The sequence below is a fragment of the Pipistrellus hanaki genome (assembly GCF_964339955.1).
Source record: "Pipistrellus hanaki genome assembly, chromosome: 7".
Taxonomy (NCBI): domain Eukaryota; kingdom Metazoa; phylum Chordata; class Mammalia; order Chiroptera; family Vespertilionidae; genus Pipistrellus; species Pipistrellus hanaki.
In genome coordinates this window covers 56,002,536-56,024,974 of record NC_140509.1, presented here as the reverse complement: position 1 = coordinate 56,024,974, position 22,439 = coordinate 56,002,536, and the positions used below count along the sequence as shown (strand labels likewise).

General features: G+C 43.5%; 1 protein-coding gene across 1 annotated transcript in view; it reads right to left on the bottom strand.

The window, feature by feature from the left end:
• SLC16A10 (solute carrier family 16 member 10) overlaps positions 1 to 21,263 on the bottom strand; it is an 87,762-nt gene extending 66,499 nt beyond the window's left edge. The window contains 1 exon segment of the mRNA XM_084889890.1: positions 20,690 to 21,263. Within this exon segment, the coding sequence (XP_084746016.1) occupies positions 20,690 to 21,011 (322 nt within the window). The 5' untranslated portion in view covers positions 21,012 to 21,263.
• Between the last annotated feature and the right edge of the window lie 1,176 nt (positions 21,264 to 22,439).

The following is a 22,439-nucleotide window of genomic DNA, read 5'->3' as shown; positions in this document are numbered from 1 at the left end:
AAAGCATTACATCACAATTTTATCTGCAGGTTCTCCCTTTTGCTTGGGGTACATAAAATAATGGTGCAGCTCATACCATAGTGTTTTAGAGTCTATGAAATGTGGTGATACTGTTTTACACATATTTAACAGTCTGCAGCTTCATATTTTTGCTCAATACTATGTTCTTGATATGTACCAATGTTGTTACATATATGCAACAACTTTAAATGTCTTAATTCGCCATAATATACCATAGGATTAGTAGCCCATAGGATAAGGAGGAAATCCTATGCTTACTAGTGGAAATGGTAACCGTTAGGTTTAAATGTGTGTGCTTGACTAAAATAAAGAATAACAAACAAGATGGAAATAAAGGTGATGGGGCGGGGGGGAGGGGAGAGGATGGAAAGGAAGGAAAAGAAAAAAAACAAAAGCTGCTTGCTTGATTTGTAAGTAGCGGGGACAGCATACATCTGAATAAGTAAACATGACAACTCAGGAATAAATATGATGACAGGAGGAACTCTTCCCAGGAAATCTGTGCTGTTGCTACTCCAGAGCCCAGCAGAGACACAACCTGCTCGAGTCAGCCCAGCAGGCACCACAACCACAGATCCTGCCTTTACAGAGCCAGCTCCTCTCACTCGCTAACGTGGGCTGAACACCAGCATTAAGAGAGGGCAGAGACAGAGAGACAAAGAAGTGGCATTTACACATCCACAGAGATTCTGCTCCTCCCTCTCCTACCACTTCTCATCTCTCCACTCCCCTCTCCTTACTTGTTTACATTTCTCTTTCTGGTCTTTAGCTGAGGAAGTCCATTTCAAAGACCTATGTCTACTGTCTGTCTGTCTGCTTTCCTACACACACACACACACACACACACACACACACACACACGCCATAGTAACTCCTCAGTACTAGATTTTACTGATGGTACATAAGAAAATTTCCATTACTGGTTATTTAAACCAAACTCTGGTTTTAGCTTATGGAGTGTTAAAAAGGGCAAGAAAATGATAGAACTGTAGCTCCTAATAGTATTTTCTTTTCTCTTTTCATGTGAACTAAAAATACTTTGCTGGAGGCAGGTTTTTTTTTTAAAGGGCATCCATATTTATTTATTTTTTACAAATACACGCTGAGCCTCACCTTTCAGAATCAGAGGACATATTGTGATTACTATTATAGGAATGCATTACTCTTTAATTAATTCTAATATTTGTATTTTGCCTCTTTACCTCCATTTAACCAGAAGCCAATTGGGGGGGAAATGCTGCTGCTTTACTTATCTAATACCAGTCAACAGAGAAATACCCGTATCAAGCACATTTTTTATTGATTTTTGAGAGAGGAGGGGAGAGAGGGGGAGAGGGAGAGAGAGAGAGAGAGAGAGAGAGAGAGAGAGAGAGAGAGAGAGAGAGAAACATTCATTGGTTGCCTCCCATACACACCTCAACTGGGGATCAAATCCACAACCTAGATATGTGCCCTGACCTGGAATCGAACCCACGACGCTCCAACCAACAGAGCCACCTAGCCAGGGCTTAGGCATATTTTTTAAAGAAATAAAAGTATTATCAAATTAACTCACAAATGTAACTATAAAAGAAAAATAGAATTTCTAAATTAATTTATTAATAAACTTTATCGTTAACAAAGGTAATATTTTAAATTCTGGTGTATTATATTTAATAAAGGGTAACAGAACAAAACAGCCCCAAGCCATTTCATTGTTTTGCTTTCTCCAAAACACTACTGTAAACTATAAAATCCTCTGGTGTACTGGTGTTTGGAGCATTTTGCAACTAAATTTCCTGTTACCTGCTGATATATTTGAAGTGGTTTGAACATAAATTATTGGGACATTCTTTCAACTCTCAAATTTGATTAACTCACTTTCTGTCAAGTTATCCTAATTAACCTACAATCTTCAAGCGTCAGGGTTACTGCAGCCAATTCTGCACAACCGTTTGTTCAATGCACAATCTGCTCTAATAACTTCCAATATGAAACTGCAAATATAAACTCTTTTTTATTTCTACTAATTAACTAGACATTGGAATGTGCCATGCCCTATAATCTGTATTAATGTGTAAATACAAGTTTTGCCTCCCTCATACAAAGCATACAGAAAGAACTTATTCAATAAATAAATTTCTTCAATGAAGGACTTCCATTGTTCAAAAAGTTCACTGAATGCCTACTATGTGCCAAGCACTGTACGGGACAGTACAGATATCATTGTAAATATGACAAACATAGACAGCATCTGCACATGGACCTTATATGTCTAGTTAGGAAAGGAGACACTAAAAGAATTACAACTAATGCCACACCTGTGCCTTGCACAGCACCTGCCAAAGTTAAGCTCAGTACATACTGTTATCAATACTTCCATTTCGAAAATACAAATACTGAATCCAGTAAAGGCCGATGTTGAATTTATTAACCAGGAGTGATACGAAGTGAGGAAAAGCGATGGCAAAGCCATGTTCAAATCAAAATTGTAGTATAGCCCAGCCAGTATGCCTCAATGATTGAGCGTCAACCTATGAAACAGGAGCTCATGGTTCGATTCCCGGTCAAGGAACATGCCTGGGTTGTGGGTTCAATCTCCAGTGTGGAGCATACAGGAAGTAGCCCATCACTGATTCTCTCTCATCATTGATGTTTCTACTATTTCTCCCCTCCCTTCCTCTCTGAAATCAATTTTTTTTAATGTATGACAAAAATAAAATTTAGTATAGTGATGATGGGTATGCAACATTGCAAATGTACTTCATGCACTGAAATGTACACTTAAAATGGTTAAAACGGTAGATTTTATGGTACATATATTTTACCACAATATTTAACATAGCACCAAAAAATTGCTTTCAGTTGTTAAATGTTTCATCAACTTCAGCAAAGACTTAAAACATATATGTACTTCTAGGTCTCAGAATGGTGTGTTAAAAGGTGGAGAGCACAGAAAGCACATCTGAAACCTGACAGAAAGCATGAAATGACTTGGCTTCAATTCTCCTCTAGCCTCATATCAACTGTTCAGTTCACGGTTCCCTGCTCACATATCGGGCTCAAAACAGGTGAGGTGGAGGGGGGGGCGGGGGGGGGGGGGACCACAATCTTAGAAACTGGTTTCATTACAAATTCATGGTTTCCAATCTTGTTTGAGTTCTTGCAATCCTTTTCCTTATCACTAATCAGATCCCCAACCTTTGCCACTCTCTTCAAATCTGTTACTCAACCCCACAAGCCACACGTAACAAAGATAAAACGATCCTGATCCTCTCCAACCCCTCCTCCATTTGCTCCGGTCCTTGCTTTCTTCTCTGCAGGCCCTACACAGGTGGCTCCGCTGGCCAGCCCACCTCCACCTGCTGCGCTCTGGGCGTCCTTCTCCCAGGTCTGCTCCTGATCCTTACTCCAGCCGCTTGGTAACTTGGCCTCCTCCCTCTCCCCGGGCGCCTTCGCTTGAAGCTACTTCCATCCTGACCAAATTAAATTATTACCTGAAAACCACAAGGCAGTGTATTCATGTACTTTCCCTCTTGTTCCATATACAGTTCTCAGACTTAAAGAATGATCAGACTACCACACAGAGAGAAAAAGCGGAAGGCAACTAGTTTCCATTCAAGTATTATTGGACTTAGAAAAGCTGATCTGGTTTGACAGGTCTAACTGACTTGCTTTCCAAAAACTCATGGTATTTCCAACTAAATAAAGTAATTATTCAAAGATTACTGACCACTGATTAATTTATCCTCTTAAGTAACCATAAATAATAGGGATTACATTGCCTTGACATTTTTCCATAACCCATTCTCAGTTGCCACCAGACACCCAAAGTCATCCTGATGAATTGGAGGAAGAAGACAGATTAATTGGATTAAGCATTACTTTTACCCAACCCTTTTCTCAAAAAGAATGAATGCCTTTTCATTTAAGCGGATTAATATTTGTTTCCTAATTTAAGTTACAAAAAAACAACTACCACATTTACAAACCTAATTATCTTAGCATAAACATAACAAATGAAGCTACAGAAAACGGTGTGCTTTGAAGTGAACATCGAAAAACATGCATCGCTCTTCTGTGATTCCAGTCCCTTGGTATTAACCAGTCTCTGCCTGGTGAGTTGGCATGGAACTTAAAAGACTATGTGGCTTCTATTACTCAAATTCTGAGGGGGGAAACGGTTTAGTTAAACTTCCCCTTTTCTCTTCTCCCCATAATTATTCGATATCAAATGTACTTGTCAGCAAACCAGCACAACAGCAGACAGCACGGGCAAAATACCGCCTTAAACCCCGACACTGGCTTTAATACAGACCCTGAAGCCAAACGGGACGGAAAGACCAAACAGTTCCTGGAAGGGTCAGGGTGTCTTGGCTTACAACACAAGGCAGACACCCCTTCTTGCACAACCGTCAATTCCCTTTTCATCCACCCCCTGCGTTTACTGGTTCTTCCTCCAGGGTCACTGCGCTTCCATCACCAGAGAGCAATTGGGAACCTGAGTGCCGAGCGCTTGCAGCACCGCACATGAGTCAACACACACGCCCAGGCAGAGACACAGCGCCGGCCTGCCCCGCAACAGCAGTGTTTGACATATCTGTGTGCTTTGTACATCCAGAGCACTTAAAACATCCTATTATCTTAAGTCTCACCGATAACGCCGGGACAGGAAAACTAAGGCAAAAATACAACCGTGTGTAGCCAGGTAACTAGTTATTATCTGAATTAGAACCGACCCCATTGCCAGCCAGCCAGCACCACAGAGAAACAGGCAGCACTGCCCCCGCCACCTGTCAACCGTCAGCTGTGCGGTGTGCGTGCGCAACGGCCAGTCATGCTTCTTAACGAAGAGGACAGCTTTCCGTCCTAGCCAAAAGAGAACTTAATTTCACTTATTTTTGTTTTCTAATAGTTTTCCTAGACAGTTTTTTTAGTTTGTTCTCGCTAGACAGTTTTTTAAGTGAGCCTCCACTTAGACGCTGCCAGGGGTCGGCAACCTTTAAGGCATAAAGAGCCACTTGGACCTGTTTTCGAAGGAAAAAAAAAAAAACCTGGGAGCCGCAAAACCATTGCGACATTTAAAACAAATATAACACTGCATATATTGTTTCTAACCTTAATGCTATATACCGGATCGTGCAGAAAAAGGATTTTTTCACTTAACAAAAAGAGCCGAATGCGGGTCCGGAGCCGCAGGTTGCCGACACCTGCGCGGCTAGCCGTTTTCATTGTGAATTGTGAATGAAGTAGCTGACTCAGTTACTAAATGGTGTGAAGTCTGATCCACAAGATAACATCATCTGCCTGTTGAACTAGTTTTCCACTGGCAATACATTTATTTTAGAAACTAGCTGTACCCGGCCACGCGTTGCTGTGGCTCAGTCTGGTTAAATGGAAAAGAAAGAAAAGAGAAAGCGCACGTTTCTAACACGTTTAATTTCACAGTGCCTGTGGGTATGCAATATTTTTTGTGGTTCCCTTGTCCGAGCAGATATAGAGATTGTTTGGTTTGCGGACTCTAGAACGCGCAACATATAATTGTCCGTGTGAGAAGCAATCCGTGTCTAGATCTAAACGGCACATTCTAAAGATCGGCCCTGAGCTTTGTGGGTGGTGATTGCAAACGCCAATCGAACGGGGAATTGCCATCTAAACGGAAGTGGCATACCCGTTGGAATCATAGGAATGGGAGGAATGAGGACATCTTCGCCTCGGAAAGGTCCGGTAAAGACTGCTGCTTCTACAACGTTACTCATTAATTTTTGTACTGCAAGCCGCGGGCCGTTGCAAAGCGTTGGCTGGTTCATATTTCGCAACATGATCACTGGCAGGCCGATTTTCAATTGCAGTACGTGCGGTGGCATCCCTGGCAGGTCGAGTGAATTCAAAAATTCTGTTGGATAATTAACCGCTTCACCTGCTTCCACAGCAGTGTCGTCGGACTTGTGTGTGACTGCCTCGCTTTGAATGTTAGACTGAATAATATTGTTAAGTTCGTAGAGACGTTTGTTCTTGACCGCAAGAATAGCTCATTCACTCAGCCAATCGTGATTCTTATTTGGAAATCGTAAATGGATCGTAAATCAGAAACATTGAAATGGAATCAATGTAAAATATTTAGTAGAGAGTGTGTTGCTTTTATGTCCAACAGATGGCGCAGTTTTTTTTTTTTAAAAAAGCATGTTTTTACCTGTCACAGGTGTGACATCTATATAATAGTAGGTATAAGGTATATAAAAACACGCATGTATTTGAATGCAACGTTGTGTCAGAATTTCAAAGCAATCAGTGAAGAACTTTTGGAGATTTAAGATTTTGAACAAATGAACATTTACATTTTTATTTATATAGATGCATAAATTAACTGAAACTATTCTAAACTATTCTCAGAATCTCTTGGTTTAGAACCAAACTGCGGCTTGTGACCCACATGCGGCTCTTTGGCCCCTTGAGTGTGGCTCTTCCACAAAATACCACGGCCTGGGCAAGTCTATTTTGAAGAAGTGGCGTTAGAAGAAGTTTAAGTTTAAAAATTTTGGCTCTCAAAATAAATTTCAATCTTTGCACTATTGATATTTGGCTCTGTTGACTAATGAGTTTGCCGACCACTGGCCTAGCACATCATGAAAATAAGACTTACAGACTGGCCAGGCTGGCGTGGCTCAGGGGCTGAGCATCGACCTATGAATCAGGAGGTCACAGTTTGATTCCCGGTCAGGGCACGCCTGGGTTATAGACTCAGTCCCCAATGTGGGGTGTGCAGGAGCAGCCAATCAATGATTCTCTCTCAGCACTGATGTTTCTATCTCTCTCTCCCTCTCTGAAATCAATACAAATGTAAAAAAATAAAATAAAATTATAGTCTCTCTATTGAAAAAAAAAAAAAAAAGACTTACAGACTGGCTTAATTACATCATGAATGAAAGAAACCATAAATCCCAATGGTCTCAGAGGTCCCGTCAAATTAAAGGGGGAAGGGGGAATGACTAAGTTTTAGTACTCAGTTTTGGAAATTCTTAAGACCATGATAATAAAAATACAATCCTTCCTTTGGAAAACTGTAAATCTGAATTAGAGAAGTCTAAATGTTGGAAAGACTTCTTAAGGAATGAAGTTTTATTACTTACAAATAAGATTATTTCAGTGGAAACTAAACTACCAGAACCAGCCACCAAGTCTGCTTGAGACAGAATTTCTGCTTTCTACTATGACATCTCTCAGAGACATACACTCTTTCCAAAGCTCTGCCTCCAGCCTCCGCTTCACTCTGAGGCTCCAGGCTCACGTTTCCAGTTACCTGTTTGACATCAACCTCTGATGTTCTGCAGGCGTCTAAGAGTCACATAGCTAACATCCGAGCCAGCCTTTCCGTCCTCTCTCCTCTTCAGCCTATCAATGGCACCACCTGTCGCTGTCCACATAATCTGTGGGGCACAGCACAAAATGAAAACGCGGGGCCTCCCAGGGCAAAAATTATTTAGACGCAATCTCCAGACACAGGCCTCATCTGTTTCTGTGTCACTGTCCACAACCATCATTTGCCAAAATTCCTTCAGTCCATCTTTGAAACGTCGCACATCTGTCCCTTCTTTCCTACTTCTCAAATCTCACTGGGCTTTCAGCCAAGGACTTCGTAACTGCTGCTCCTATTTCTTGCCTTTTGCAAACCAATCCTTCCCCCCTCTCTCTCTCTCTCTCTCTCTCTCTCTCTCTCTCTCTCTTTCTCTCTCTCCCCTCACCCGAGGGTATTTTTTTTTTTCATTTTTTCATTGATTCTTAGAGTGGAAAGGAGAGAGAGAAAAATATTAACGTAAGAGAGACACATCAATTGGTTGCCTCCCACATGAGCCCTAACTAGGGCTGGGGATTAAGCCTGCCGCCCAGGTACATGCCCTTTCCTGGGAATCAAGCCCAGGACCCTTCCACGCACAACTGGCGCTGTAACCACTGATCACACCAGCCAATGAAAGCATCTCTTTCAGGCACACTTCTGAACCCTCATTACCTCCCCATTGCCTGTTTGTTAAATAATGTCCAAGCTGCTTAACTCGGCATTCAAACCTTCCATTCCTCAGCTCCTCCATCCTCCTCCAGACCTACCGTACCTCCTGTGACTTTCCTCTACATGTTCTCCAAACTCCTTGTCATTCCCTTAACGAACCAAGTGCGTACTCCAAAATAAAGAAGCTGGGTACTGATGCCAGATACTTACTAGTAAGTTCAAATAGGGCCCTGCTACTTAGGCTCAGTTGCCCATCTAAAACATGAGTATCGGCCGAAACCGGTTTGGCTCAGTGGTAGAGCGTCGGTCTGCAGACTGAAGGGTCCCGGGTTCGATTCCGGTCAGGGGCATGTACATTGGTTGCGGGCACATTCCCGGTGGGGGGTGTGCAGGAGATGGCTGGTCGATGTTTCTTTCTCATCGACGTTTCTAGCTCTCTATCTCTCTCCCTTCCTCCTGTCTGTAAAATATCAATAATATATTTAAAATAAATAAATAAATAAATAAATAAATAAATAAATAAATAAATAAAATAAAACATGAGTATCGTATATCAGTTATATCATAGGAACATTGAATAGATCAACCAAAATAACATAGCCCTGGCCAGTGTTCTCAGTGGTTAGAGAGTTGCTTCATGCACTGAAGGGTCCCAGGTTTGATTCCCGGTCAAGGGCATGTCTGGGCCCGGTCAGCGTGCGTGCGGAAGGGGACCAATCGATGTCTCTCTCACACATCAATGTTTCTCTCTTCCCCCCTCCTTTCCTTCCACTCTCTCTAAAAATCAATGGAAATAATATCCTTGGGTGAGGATTAACAAAAAAACAAAAACAAAAACACAAACACGTTCACATACACCACATGGTAAGCACAGTGAAATGTTAATCATTACAGTCCACTAGCCCTTGCCCAGGTCCTGCACCCTTCCATGGAATACCCTTTTCTGCTGAATCTGCTGAGGACAGTCTACCAATCCCTCAAAGCCTCACCCAAAAGCTGCCTCCACGAAGCCTTCCCTGGCCACCCTCAGAAGCCTTGCCCTCCTCTAAAGTCCTCCTGTTTGCCCTGCATTTTACAGAGGCAGCACACCGCTGTAAAGTTGCTGTGTGCATAGCGTTTTGTCTCCCCTCATAACCTCTCAAGAATATGGAATAAGTCAAATCCACTTGTTTCTTCCATGGCCCCTAATGCATTGAGTTTGTGCTCAATAAGTTAAGTGATTTCTATATCTCCTTTAAAAAATCAATTGGAGCAAAAAATAACTTTACACACACTTAGACCCAGATGAGTTAATTTAAGCTGTTTTCAACAGACTTAGGTGCAGAGGAGGTGAGGCAAGGTAATAGCACAGGAGGAGAATGAGACAGACTCCTCCGGCAGACAAACTCACAGCCACATGCCTTGAGGTATGCTGTGAGATTAACCTGCTTGTTTCTAAAGCAGTGTTTCCCAAACTTTTGACATATGTGTACACCTTTTATAACTTTCATAACACTGAGTACCCCTCGTACTCATGAGAATGTAGAATTAGGCGCAGCTAAGCACGGTGCAGTGCATATCCCCACCAAACTCCGGTGCAACGTGTACCCCCACCAAACTCCTCCCGTACCCCTGGGGGTACGCGTACCACACTTTGGGAAACACTGGTCTAGAGGATGAGATGCCACCTGGAAGTCATGAAGAATTCATGGCTTGTAGAGGGTCCCTTGGAAATGCACAAGGATGACCTTTTTTTTTTAAGCTTATTTATTTATTTAAATATATATTTTTTTTTACAGAGAGGAAGAGAGAGGGATAGAGAGTTAGAAACATCGATGAGAGAGAATCATCAATCAGCTGCCTCTTGCACACGCCCTACTGGGGATGTGCCCACAACCAATGTACATGCCCTTGACCGGAATCGAACCTGGGACCTTCCAGTCCGCAGGCCAACGCTCTATCCACTGAGCCAAACCGGTTTCAGCTCAAGGATGACCTTTAATTATCATCAGCTGAACTCAAGGCGTAGGCAGAGCCACGCCCTGGGAACACGTTTCCCAAAATGTGACTGTTTTCTTATTTTTATCCATGTGCTTGGAATGAGGAACGAATAGGACCTTGACTTACCCAGGTCTTGGTGTGCTAAATCCCAGGAATGAGGGAATGAATAGGACCTGGGCACAACCAAAACTAATTCTTAACCCCCCTTGGGAAATAAATGCGCTGTGTTGTCTGTGGTGGGTGTTGACTGTCACTCCATTAGAGTGACAGCCCCCCTCCTGGGTCCCAACTTGAATCTATTTCTGTGTCTTGGCCTTTTTTTTTCTTTTTTTTTTTTCCTTTAATTTCTTAATCCCCAGCTCCTCCACTCAGGAACCTGCCATTTTCCGTGCGGGTCTCGGAAAACAGAGAAACAGCCCCCCACAATGGCTCAGGCTCCAAAGGGTTAATTTCCAATACTACCTCCAACTCCGAGAAAGGTCTGGATCCACACCTGCGCTGAGAAAGCAGAGGAAAGGGAACAGGGTGTGTCCCACCTGCCAAGGTGTGTCAAGAGAGAGAGAATCTAAGGAATAAGATAACCTCAGGCCTTCCCAGTATTCCACCGGTTTTACTCTAATAAATTCACTGGTATGTGTTCTCTTATACTTCCAGGTATTATAAATAATTGCTGAAATATTTGCTGCTTCTAAGAAGAGTCTTTTCAGACTAAGCAGAGGAAAGGGAACAGGGTGTGTCCCACCTGCAAAGGTGTGTCAAGAGAGAGAGAATCTAAGGACTAAGATAACCTCAGGCCTTCCTAGTATTCTACCTGCTGCTTCTAAGGGCTTCAAAAGCTGGGAAAACAGCCCTAAAATCAATAAAATATGATTTAAAACTAATTTTTAAAAATACCATTGGTGCCGAAACTGGTTTGGCTCAGTGGATAGAGCGTCGGCCTGCAAACTGAAGGGCCGGGTTCGATTCCGGTCAAGGGCACATACCTTGGTAGCGGGCACATCCCCAATGAGGGGTGTGCAGGAGACAGCTGATGGATGTTTTTCTCTCATGTATGTTTCTAGCTCTCTTTCCCTCTCCCTTCCTCTCTGTGAAAAAACAATAAAATATATATATTTTTTAAAATACCATTGGTGCCGTAGCTAATGTGGCTCAGTTAGTTGAGTGTCATCCCATGTACCAGGAGGTCACCAGTTGGCTTCCAGGTCAGGGCACATGCCAGGGTGCAGGCTCAATCCCCAACGGGGGGCATGCAGGGGGCAGCAGCCAATAGATCTCTCTCTCTCTCTCTCTCTCTCTCTCTCTCTCTCTCTCGCTCTCGCTCTCTCTCTCTCTCTCCCTCCCTCCCTCCCTCTCCCTTCCTCCCTCCCTCCCTCTCCCTCTCCCTCTCCCTCTCCCTCTCCTTCTCCTTCTCCTTCTCCTTCTCCCTCTTAAAAAATAAATAAAATAAACCTCACACTGGTAGGGTTTTCAGGAAGCAGTACATTGCTAGGACATAATAAAGCAATTCAAGTTCTCTCAAGAACAAGTTGGCAATGTGTAAGTTTTCATCCTCTTTGAAGCAGTAATCTCACATATACCTGAAAAAAGCAATCCAAAACAGGAAAAAACAATTTGTTTAAAAATGTATACAAATAGCCTGATCATTGGTTGAGCATCGACCTATGAACCAGGAGGTCATGGTTTGACTCCCGGTCAGGGCACATGCCCAGTTGTTGGCTCAATCCTCAGTGGGGGACATAAACTGATGTTTCTAGCTCTCTCTCCCTCTCCCTTCCTCTCTGAATATTTATATATATATATATATATATATATATATATATATATATATATATATATTTTTTTTTTTATTTTTTTTTTTAATGTATACACATATGCTACTTATACCACACCACACTCAGAAAAGGAGGCCTGGTTGGATAACCTGGGGTAACCAACCAGTAAGGTAGAATACTACACTTAACTGAAAACAATCATTGACAAATGTGAATCCTTTGAGATGCTGTTATTTAAAACTGGAACATGAAGTGAAAACTAATCAAAAGGACAATTAAGCAAGATGAAAAAGTTTTTACTACTAAAAACAGTCACCAGACAAACCCATTCAACTAGGCCTTAATACCTATCTACCCAGAAAAGTCAATAAATATCCCCACTTAATGAATAGTGGAGTTTTCTATTTTTAGAAAAGGTATCTCAGAATTTGGTTTTGGATCCAGTCTGAGTTTGTCACAAGAATAAATTTTGACTTTCTGAACAAATGCAGAGCACTGTTGATAACAATTTACTTTTTAGCAAAAAAAAAAAGGGGGGGGGGCCTAAGAGCTGAACTGCAGAGAAATGCACCTTTCCCTGACTTTATGCAGTAATTTAACCAGTGACCAACCTTTCACCGAGCTTTAACTACCTAATTCCAGAAAAACCCATCCCGAATGAAGCTCTAGTCAGCGATTCTCCAGTGGGGGAACTGGAGGAGGAAGGCAGCAGTTCCCCCTCAGAGGGACATATCAGAGGTTCCAGAGAGGCACATTTAGTTTAAAACATATAGATTCAATATTATAATTTTGTATTTAAAAAACAAAAATAGAACCCTAATCATCTGCAAAATACAACTAAAAAAGGAAGTGACAAGATCTCGGCTGGTGGATAAATACCTGGCTTTATGTCCCATTTCAGGGACCATGAGACTTTTATATTTATCCAGAGGGAACAGAGGAGATTAGAAACACTGCTTTGGTCCCCATACATTATTCCAAACCTGTATTTCATATATAGCCCCACAATTAAACATTGTTGGTGAAATGAAAAGACTTCCGACCTGAGAATAAGGCAGGTCATTCCCTCAGCTTGCAAGTTCTGATATGTAGGTATATGCAAGGTGGGGAATTCCTTTTGTTATTAATGAAGACATTTCATCAAAGAAGGTGGTGGTGGGTGCACATTTGCTGCACACAGGCCCGAATGCACTGCTTCCTCCATCGCTCTGGTCTCAGAAGGGCTAGCGGTTCCCGGAACATGGGAGTCGCTCCTTCAGAACCGCTGCCATTAAAAACACCCCCGGTTCCTGTGTGCTCGGCGCTGTGGGGACCTGACTGTTCAGTACTATTTGGGGTTTAGTTTGTTCCTGTTGAGGTTTGTTTGTTTAATTTGAATGTGAGGGCAGATCTTTAGTCAGGTTGTGAGAATTCCGAGTGTTATTCTATTGCAAAGAACAACTGCACAGGATTTCTGATTACTGGGGTAGGAGGCACTGGTAAGGTTCTAGAGAGTGCATAGGTAAATATGCAGAAAATAGTTACAAGGGGGGAAAGGGCAGGGTTCTACATTTCAGGACAACTTTGACACAAGTGCAGATTTTTACCCAGCTAAAAAGGTCTTCTTAGACTCAACTTAGTGTATGTAAAAACTGGTATCCTGTGGCCCAAACCTAAACTGCAAGTCACAACTTTCTTATCTATAAACTAGAGGCCCAGTGCACGGATTCGTGCACCAGTGCGGTCCCTCAGCCTGGCCCGCGCCCTCTTCAATCCGGGACCCCTCCAGGGATGTAGTAGTGCACGAAGCGGCCGGCAGCCAGGGAGGAGCCTGATCCGGGCCCGCTGTGCTCAGAGGTGGGAGAGGCTCACCTAGTCACAGCTGTGCTCACTAGCCATCAGCCCCGCGTCTGGTGCCCGTCTGTCAGCTGAGTGGTGCTCTGGCTGTGGGAGCGCATTGACCACCAGGGGGGAAGCTCCTGCATTGAGTGTCTGCCCCCTGGTGGTCAGTGCACATCATAGTTGTCTGGTCATCTGGTCACTTGGGCTTTTATATAGATAGAGGTAATGACACCCTACGAGGCGACTCTGAAAACTTAAATTAAGTAATGTATATGAAAGCTCTTTCTTTATGGAAAAGTATATGCAAATTATCACTTATAAATAAGTATTATCTTAAAAGTCCCTTTCACAGAATGCTAGATTAGAATAGATTGAAATTTGGGTCTCCGTCTTCCACTTTAAGCTTAATTCACAACTCATTTGAATTCATGCTATACCCAAAACATTCCAAGTGCATCAAAATGTAACAAAACATCCCAAGTTGCATAAAATCGTTATGTCCCAGAACTGTCACAAAAGAAGTAAAATGGCTGTTTTATCAGAATCATATGAGGACTAAAAACCACACTGAAAAGAGGAGTGACACAGATAAAGGCATAGAGACAAAAGACCCAACAGGACAAACTTGGGGCACAGAAGACCCCAAAGAAGGCAGGAAAAAGGACATGGCCTGGGATAAGCCTCAAGGAACTACAACTGGGATCAAATCTGCAACCCAAGGACCATAAAGGGCATAGCACATTAAGAGCACAGAGCATGATTTTTTCTAAAAGACATTCAAAAGCTCTTTAGAAATTATGCTCTTATGCTTTTATTTTTTGCTTGATTTGGTTCTTTTGACAGTTAATTTGATTAATAAAAAAATCCCAGGAATACTCACAAGGTTGTATTTAATTAGAATTCACTACAAACTGTTTATACTATTCAGTCTTGCCCTGAATTCAGAAGCATTCAGGAAAGAAGAGTATGAGATGCTCACACTGTACTCATTTATTATTCCAAAATACTGGAACCATTTTTATGGTCTAATGACTTATTTTAGCAGGCAGTTTAGATGTATTTACATGGAATAAAAAGTTGGATGCTTTAAGATGGAGAATAAAGAAAATTCAAGTATAACAGTTGCCATAGTGAGTTATCTTAGTTTTCCAACCTCTTTCAGTGCATATAACTGTCAGGTATTTATATTACAAGATGTATAGGACCAAGAACCAGATCATCCGTGCATTGTACAAAGCACTGAAAAACCTTCCTCAGATATAGAAATAGTCATTAGGCAGCTTTACACATGGTTCTTAGCAGAAGGCTAGACAAAGCAGTTCAGTTCTGAACTATAGCCCAAACCTTTAAGTTTAGGTGTAGCATACAGCTGCCGTACATAGATATCAGCTTAATGGCAAATGTGGAAACTTCTTTGAAATATATTTTTATCGATTTCAGAGAGGAAGAGAGAGGGAGAGGCAGAAACATCAATGATGAGAGAGAATCACTGATGGGCTGCCTTCTATCCACCCCCGACTGGGATCAAACCTGCAACCCAAGCATGTGCCTGACCAGGAGTCAATCTATGACCTCCTGGTTCATAGGCTGATGCTCAACCACTGAGCCACGCCAGCTGGGCGTGAAAACTTTTTTTTTAACCTTCAAGAAGTACTAACTGATTTGAAATTTCAGAGTTATTTGTAAGACTATATTGAGAGGTGTTGAAAGATGCATTAATTCCTAAGTATATCTGAAAATCCTACTTTGCGATCATAAAGAACAATCTACCTCCATACAGGGAAGGTAGTTCCATTAAAGATTGTTGCCAAAGTTTCCCTTTGGAGAGTCCACTTCTCGTTAAAACTGTTGAATTTTTTTATTTTTATTTTATTTTATTGATTTTGTACAGAGAGAAAGGGAGAGAGATAGAGAGTTAGAAACATCGATGAGAGAGAGTCATTGATCAGCTGCCTCTTGCACACCCCCTACTGGGGATATGCCCGCAACCAAGGTACATGCCCTTGACCGGAATCGAACCCTGGACCCTTCAGTCCCCAAGCCGACGCTCTATCTATCCATTGAGCCAAACCGGTTTCGGCTAAAACTGTTGAATTTTTAATATCTTGATTTTTACTTTAAATATCTGAGAGGAGAATAATGTGCTGTGTTTCCCAAACTTATTTAACCACAGACCACTGCTTTAAAGAAAGGCTATTAAAGAACACATTTTTGGAATTACTAAAAGAAGTAGGGGTCTTCTTGACCATGCCTCTAGACCACAAAGACATATTTTTTTCAGAAGGATATCATTAACTACCCTAAATACCGACTCTAGAAACATACTTGTTTTAAACAGATACTTTTAAAGTCCATATACCATTAAAATGTTTTTCTTTCTGCAGGAAGAAAGCAGACAAACTAGATTAATATCCTCGTAAGATCCCAGAGACCGTCCAGGAAAATGAAAGGACCCTACACTCTCAGTCCCATGAAGGAACTAAAAATGGGCTTTCCAATATCCAAGCAAAGTTGTAACTTCCAAGGGCAAACAACATTCTAGTTCATTGCAGTATCTGTGGTATCCCACAAGCGTCTGATTCCTCTCCGCACAGGCAAGAAACACGCACATATGAACAAGTCAAAACTTAACTGGAAAGAGACAACTCAAGCTCAGCTTGCTCCCTGTGACAGACATGACTGATGCAGCGATACGTGCAAGAGATATCTCTGAGCATGAGGACACTGGCAGCTGCAATAACATAATGTTGGTTCTACTGTCTGACTTATAGTTCAGCTTGCTTCTCTTCCAAAGTCCTCATTTCACAAAGGGAGACTTACTAGCACCTAGACAGGCCATCAAATGCCTTCCCCAGGACCCACCATTCCCTGGAATTTCCACCTTTTAAAATAAGATTGGGTCCCAGTATACTGCAAATGCCTGAGAGTAGTATTGGATGTACTTTTACTTGTTTGTGTCTCACAGCTGATCTAAAGCTCCTTGGGAACAGCTGACTCTCTCAGTTCCCATCTCCGGTGCTCTCTACAGAGGGTGTCAGATACTTAGTAATGAATGACACTTGTAGAATGAATGAGGAATAGCCTTAGGATGTGTAAATTCACTTACATCTTAGTGCGAATGAATTTCTTCAGGCCCTTTCCTAAGAAATGTTGGGTATATCATCAGTTACATACGAGTTAAGAGAACTGTGAGGAGAGCGGGATCCTGAGAAAGATGCTCTCCCGTTCTTCCAGGGAACATCGTCCTGCTATGGATCAGACTAAAGAGCATGGTTCCTCGTAGGAAACCCCAGACTTCTGTTTGAATGCCATATGAAATGAGATCATTTTTTAAAAATATATTTTTATTGATTTTAGAGAGGAAGGGAAAGGGAGAGATAGAAGCATCAATGATGAGAGAGAATCATTGATCGGCTGCCTCCTGCACACACTCCACACTGGGGATCAGTCCGCAACCTGCACATGTGACCTGACTGGGAATCCAAACGTGACCTCCTGGTTCATAGGTTGATGCTCAACCACTGAGCCACACCAGCCGGGCTGATGGTGTTTCTTCTTGGAAGTCTCTCTACACCAGGGGTCCTCAAACTTTTTAAAGTGGGGGCCAGATCACGGTCCCTCAGAGAGCTGGAGGGCCGGACTATATGAACTACTAATTCCTACTGTAACACCTCAGCTGCGCTCACTGCCCAAAAAACCTGGCGGGCCAGATCAGACTCCTCTGCGGGGCGCATGTGGCCCGCGGGCCATAGTTTGAAGACCCCTGCTCTACACTTTAAAACCTACTTCCAGGAGACATTCACAATTGGCCTTTGTTTACTGATCAAGAAACGGGGACCCTGATCTTTCAGATGCCTTTTCTAACCTCAGAATTCCTGATGTAGTATTCAATCAATTGCTCATGTTTGAATTATACAACATAAAGAACACTGGATTAGCAAAATGTTATCTAGCCAATGCAATATGCTCACTTGTTAAAAACCAGCTTCTGGAATCAGATAAACCTGAATTTGAATTCTGGCCCCACTGCTTGCTCAAACTCTGCACACCTGAGTTTCCACATCTGAAAAGAAAGATATCAAATGCAGCCTAGCCCATGGGGTTGCAGTAGGTTTAAATAAGAATGCATGTAAAGTGCTTAGCACTAGGCTGGCACATGGGAAATTCTCAAGAAATGTGAACGATCAGATCATTTGAAACCCTCAGTTCCCGTTTTACCACAACCTCCCTGTGTATCCTTGGACTAATCTGTATGAAGAAGCTAATGAAAATGTGGAGACAATTAACTGCCCTCTAATGCTGGGATTATCCATCATAAATAGAGTAATAGAAAACGGACCAAAAACTTTGAAAAATAAAAGCCTTACGCAATTCTAGATATTTTGGGGGGTTGTCCTTGAAGCTTGCGTTTGTTTGATCACAGGTGACTCAGCATCAGTGGAAAACCCAGACTTCAAAGCGGTATTCTCAATATGTCAGTGCCTTTTGTAGATGATGGACTCTAAGAAACACCTGGTGGGGAAGGGGCTAGGGAGGCATCTCAGCACCAACTGACCCAATAACTATCTTGTCACTCTTTTTTCACAGATGAGATTAAATCCGATTTCTTTCTCAGACCTTAAAAAATAGCTGTTATACATGTATTACAACCGTGTCCAAATAAAGGCCAACGTTCTATCAAGCTGCTGTGTTAGGCAGGGCCGTTATAAGTGCGCATAAAGCCCCTCTGTAGGAATTAGATAAAGGGCACCCAGAACAACAGCCTGATTTTCCATCTCCACTTATCCTGAGTTGGGCACATCTGTGCAAGGGCATGACCAAACATGGCAATATGCAGATAAGCACAAAGATCTTCAGTACTTAGCTGGCATACCCATATGACTGTTTATATCACACACACACACACACACACACACACACACACACACACGGCTGAAAGTTGTCAAGAACTTAATTGAGTAAATGGAGAAAGATATTCATGAAAATGAAAAATACGGAGTTTCAAAAATTTCAAGATAGCAGGTCCTGTCCCTCCCTCATCTTTTCTTATCTAGTACCAGGATACTACAGCCACCAGGAACTTGTGGGTAGAGGCTTCAACACTGCAAAAATGATTCATGGCGAAGCTATGGTCTTTCTCCAGCAGTTGCTCACTATCTCAAAAGGACAAAGTCAGGAAGGAGTAAAAACAAAAAAACAACCCTCAGATTCCAATGGATCAACTCATCTGGGCTTGCAAAAACAGTAGTAAAGGAAAGGCTGTTGTCTTGTTGTTTTGACCGCATTAAAAGTGTGTGAACTCAAGCAAAAATATGCTAAATGCTGAAGGAAACAGTCTAAAAATGGTAACTCTCAGTTCGCCTCTTGAAGCTTTTCCTTCCCAGATACCTGATACTCATACAGAAAATACACAAAATTACTTTTGTTTACCATCACATATGCACACCTATCCTCCTAAACTTTTTAATGATGGTCTTCCTTACAAAGTGAGTAGATGATATTACATTGTTAACACTTTTTAAAAAAAAATAATTTAAAGTTGATACCCGTTCTTTTTTTTTTTCTTAATATATTTTATTGATTTCTTACAGAGAGGAAGGGAAAGAGATAAGAGAGTTAGAAACATCAATGAGAGAGAGTCATCGATCAGCTACCTCCTGCACACCCCACACTGGGGATATGCCCGCAACCAAGGTACATGCCCTTGACCGGAATCGAACCCGGGACCCTTCAGTCCCCAAGCCGACGCTCTATCCATTGAGCCAAACCGGTTTCGGCTGCTAACACTTTTTGTACCTGGCCCTGTGACCTGAATAACACAGCAACTCCAGGAGCTATTTATGGAACAGAAATTCCAGAGTAAATATGGCACCTTATTTAATACATGTCGAGACAACGTACCAGAATATTCATTGCAGTATCGCTTACAGTAAGTTTGAAAATAATATGTCTAATAAAGGGACAATGCATAAATAAAGTATAATATAGTCATACAATGGAAAACTATGAGTTAAAAAATTTAAGCTATCAGCTCAAATTAAGGTATCATATGGGTAAATCACAGACACAACGCAGAGTAAAAGAAAAGCAAGTTGCAAAAGGATACACTATTTACAAATGGTTCTAAAACTCTCAACATTACCTCTGCCTTAGAATTTGTTATGACAGCAAAGTAAGATCAGGGAATTGGGACAGTTGTATAATCATTTTATGCACACTAACGACCTCAGAAATGTTCACTAAAAATAACAGAAAAGACAAGGTTCATAAAGATGATGAATCGCCCTCGCTGGTTTGACTCAGTGGATAGAGCATCAGCCTGCAGACTGAAGCGTACCGGGTACGATTCCGGTCAAGGGCACATGCCCTGGTTGCAGGCTCTATCTCCAGTGTGTGTGTGTGGGTGGTGGGGGGGGGGGCGGGTGCAGGAGGCAGTCCATCCATGATTCTCTCATCATTGATGTTTCTCCCTCTCTCTCCTTTCCCTTCAATAAAAAAATAAAATAAAATAAAATAAAATAATTAAAGATGATGAACTAGTACATAAAGTTCCCCCCATGGCAGTGAGGGAGTCTGGTTAAGTAATGGAAATCACTTGGCCGTTTAAGTCTGAAGAACTTAAACGCTCTGTCTCCATTCTGCTTACTCCCCAGACGCTTTACTTCACCGAGCTTCAGTTGGCTCACCTAAGCGGGTTGACAATGCCTACGTGCAGGGGAAAGTGGGAAATGTATGCACAGGAGTTTTACAGAAGATCTGCAACTTGCTTTTCGCCTGCTCAGCCAAGAGATCGCGTAATGGGGGGGGGGGGTGGGGGGGGGGTGTTTGAGTCTGCACCTTTTCCATCTAGCTTGGTAAATGGTTAAGTCCGACAAAGACCACAACAGAAGGCAAACCCTCACGCTCCTCTTCGCAACCCCCATCCAGCTGCCTCCTGTCCTTTCAGTATTTAGCACAGTGTCCCCCCAGAACACCCCCCCAAAAAAAAACAAACAAACAACAAAAAAAAAAACCAACCACCCTATGCACAAGGCAACTCCCAGGGGCGCACAAGCGGGCGTGGACCCGCGCTGAGCGCGCTGCCCTGCTGCCCGCTGCGGCCCGGCCTCACCTGTCTTGAACACCATCTGGTCATCGTCCTTGGACCCGAAGGTCTTCAGCATGGCCACGAAGAGCACCCCGCAGGCGTTCTGGATGCCGAACACCGACCCGTTGCACCACATGGCCGCCAGCATCACCAGCCAGCCCCAGCCGCCCTCGGGGGGCTCAGGGGGCTGGGCGCCCGCCGGCCCCGCCAGCTCCACCTCCACCTCCTCCTTGGCGTCGGAGGGTCCCGGGCCCGAGGGCGGGGCGGTCCCCACGGACGCGGGGCTGAGCTCCTCGGTCTTGCCCGACCCCTCTGCAGCGACGGGCTCCGCGGGAGAGGGCACCATGGCCCCGGCCGGCGCGGCCCGTGGGGCGCGAGTTCCCGGCGGCGGGCGGGCTCCGGGGCAGCTGCCCACGGCCCGGGGGGCGGGCGGGCCACAGGGACCCCGGCGAGGGCTGCGAGCGGAGAGCGGCTGCGCGCTGGAGCCTCTGGGTTCAGGTTCAGGTTCAGGTTCAGGTTCGGGTTCAGGTTCAGGTTCAGGTTCAGGGACCGGCCTCCCAGTCCGCAGCCCCGCACCCCCGCGGAGCCGGCCACGGCGGCGGCGGCTCTTAAAGAACTGGGGGCGTGGCTGGGGGCGGGACGTGCCCCCCAGGGTCCCCGGCGGATTGGGCGGCGGGAGAGCGGAGGCGGGGCCACCACCTCTGCACGCGGCGAGCGGACCAGGTAGGGTCACCCAAGTGTAGGTCACGGGCGGCAGGAGCGCGGCTCCAGGGTGCGGGCGGGTGGGCCCACGGCCCCTTTAGCGTCCGCTCACTGCCAGCCTCACCACCAGACACTGTCTCTTTGTTTTGTTCTGTTGTTTTCTTTTGGCGTTCACCTCTAATTGCTAATGATAAGCATGTAAGCTACATTATGCCACCTGCCTACTTAAAAAGAGAGTCGGAGAGATCAGAGACCTTATCTAATGACTTCGTTTCTCCTGCCGTTTATGTACAAATGCCTATGAGTGCTTGGCACCTTGAAGATGCTCATTTTGGAAGACAGGCTGTAATACACCCAAGTCTTCAAGTAAACACTTTTGACAGGCGGCTAGGAAGCATTACGTTTCAACTGCAGCACAGTTCGCACTTAAAAGCCAACACCGGTAGGCAACTCTCCTGGCTCTCTGAAGCATGGGACAACGTAGGAGAAAGAAAGGAAGAGTGATTCGCTCTGTAACATTGAGCACGCTTATTAGTTTCTCAATTACTCATATAATTTCAAAGTCAAAATATGCTAATTAGCTGGAAACGATCCAAGGTTTGGCTCAGTGGATAGAGCGTCAGCCTGCGGACTGAAGGGTCCAGGGTTCGATTCCTGTCAAGGGCACATCCCCAGTAGGGAGAGTGCAAGAGGCAGCTGATGAATGATTCTTTCTCATTGATGTTTCTCTCTATCCCTCTTTGTAAAAAAAATCAATAAAATATATATATTTTTAAAATATGCTAGTTACTTTGCACGCCCACCATGGTGGTGGAATACACAGATGAGTGTGATGGATCACTTTTCCACCTCTACCCTTCATGAACTCGTAGAAAGGGTTCTGGGATAGAGCAGGAGGCTCAGATGATGTTTTATAAGCATGTTCAGCAAAGAGAAGTGGAATGGAACCATTGAGTTACATTTGAAACACTAGAGAAGACCTTTTACAGCAAGTAGCTTTCTGAGCTGAGCCCTGAATCAAACAGGGAACTTCGCAGGCAAAGACAGGGGAAGAGAATTCTAGGTAAAGAAA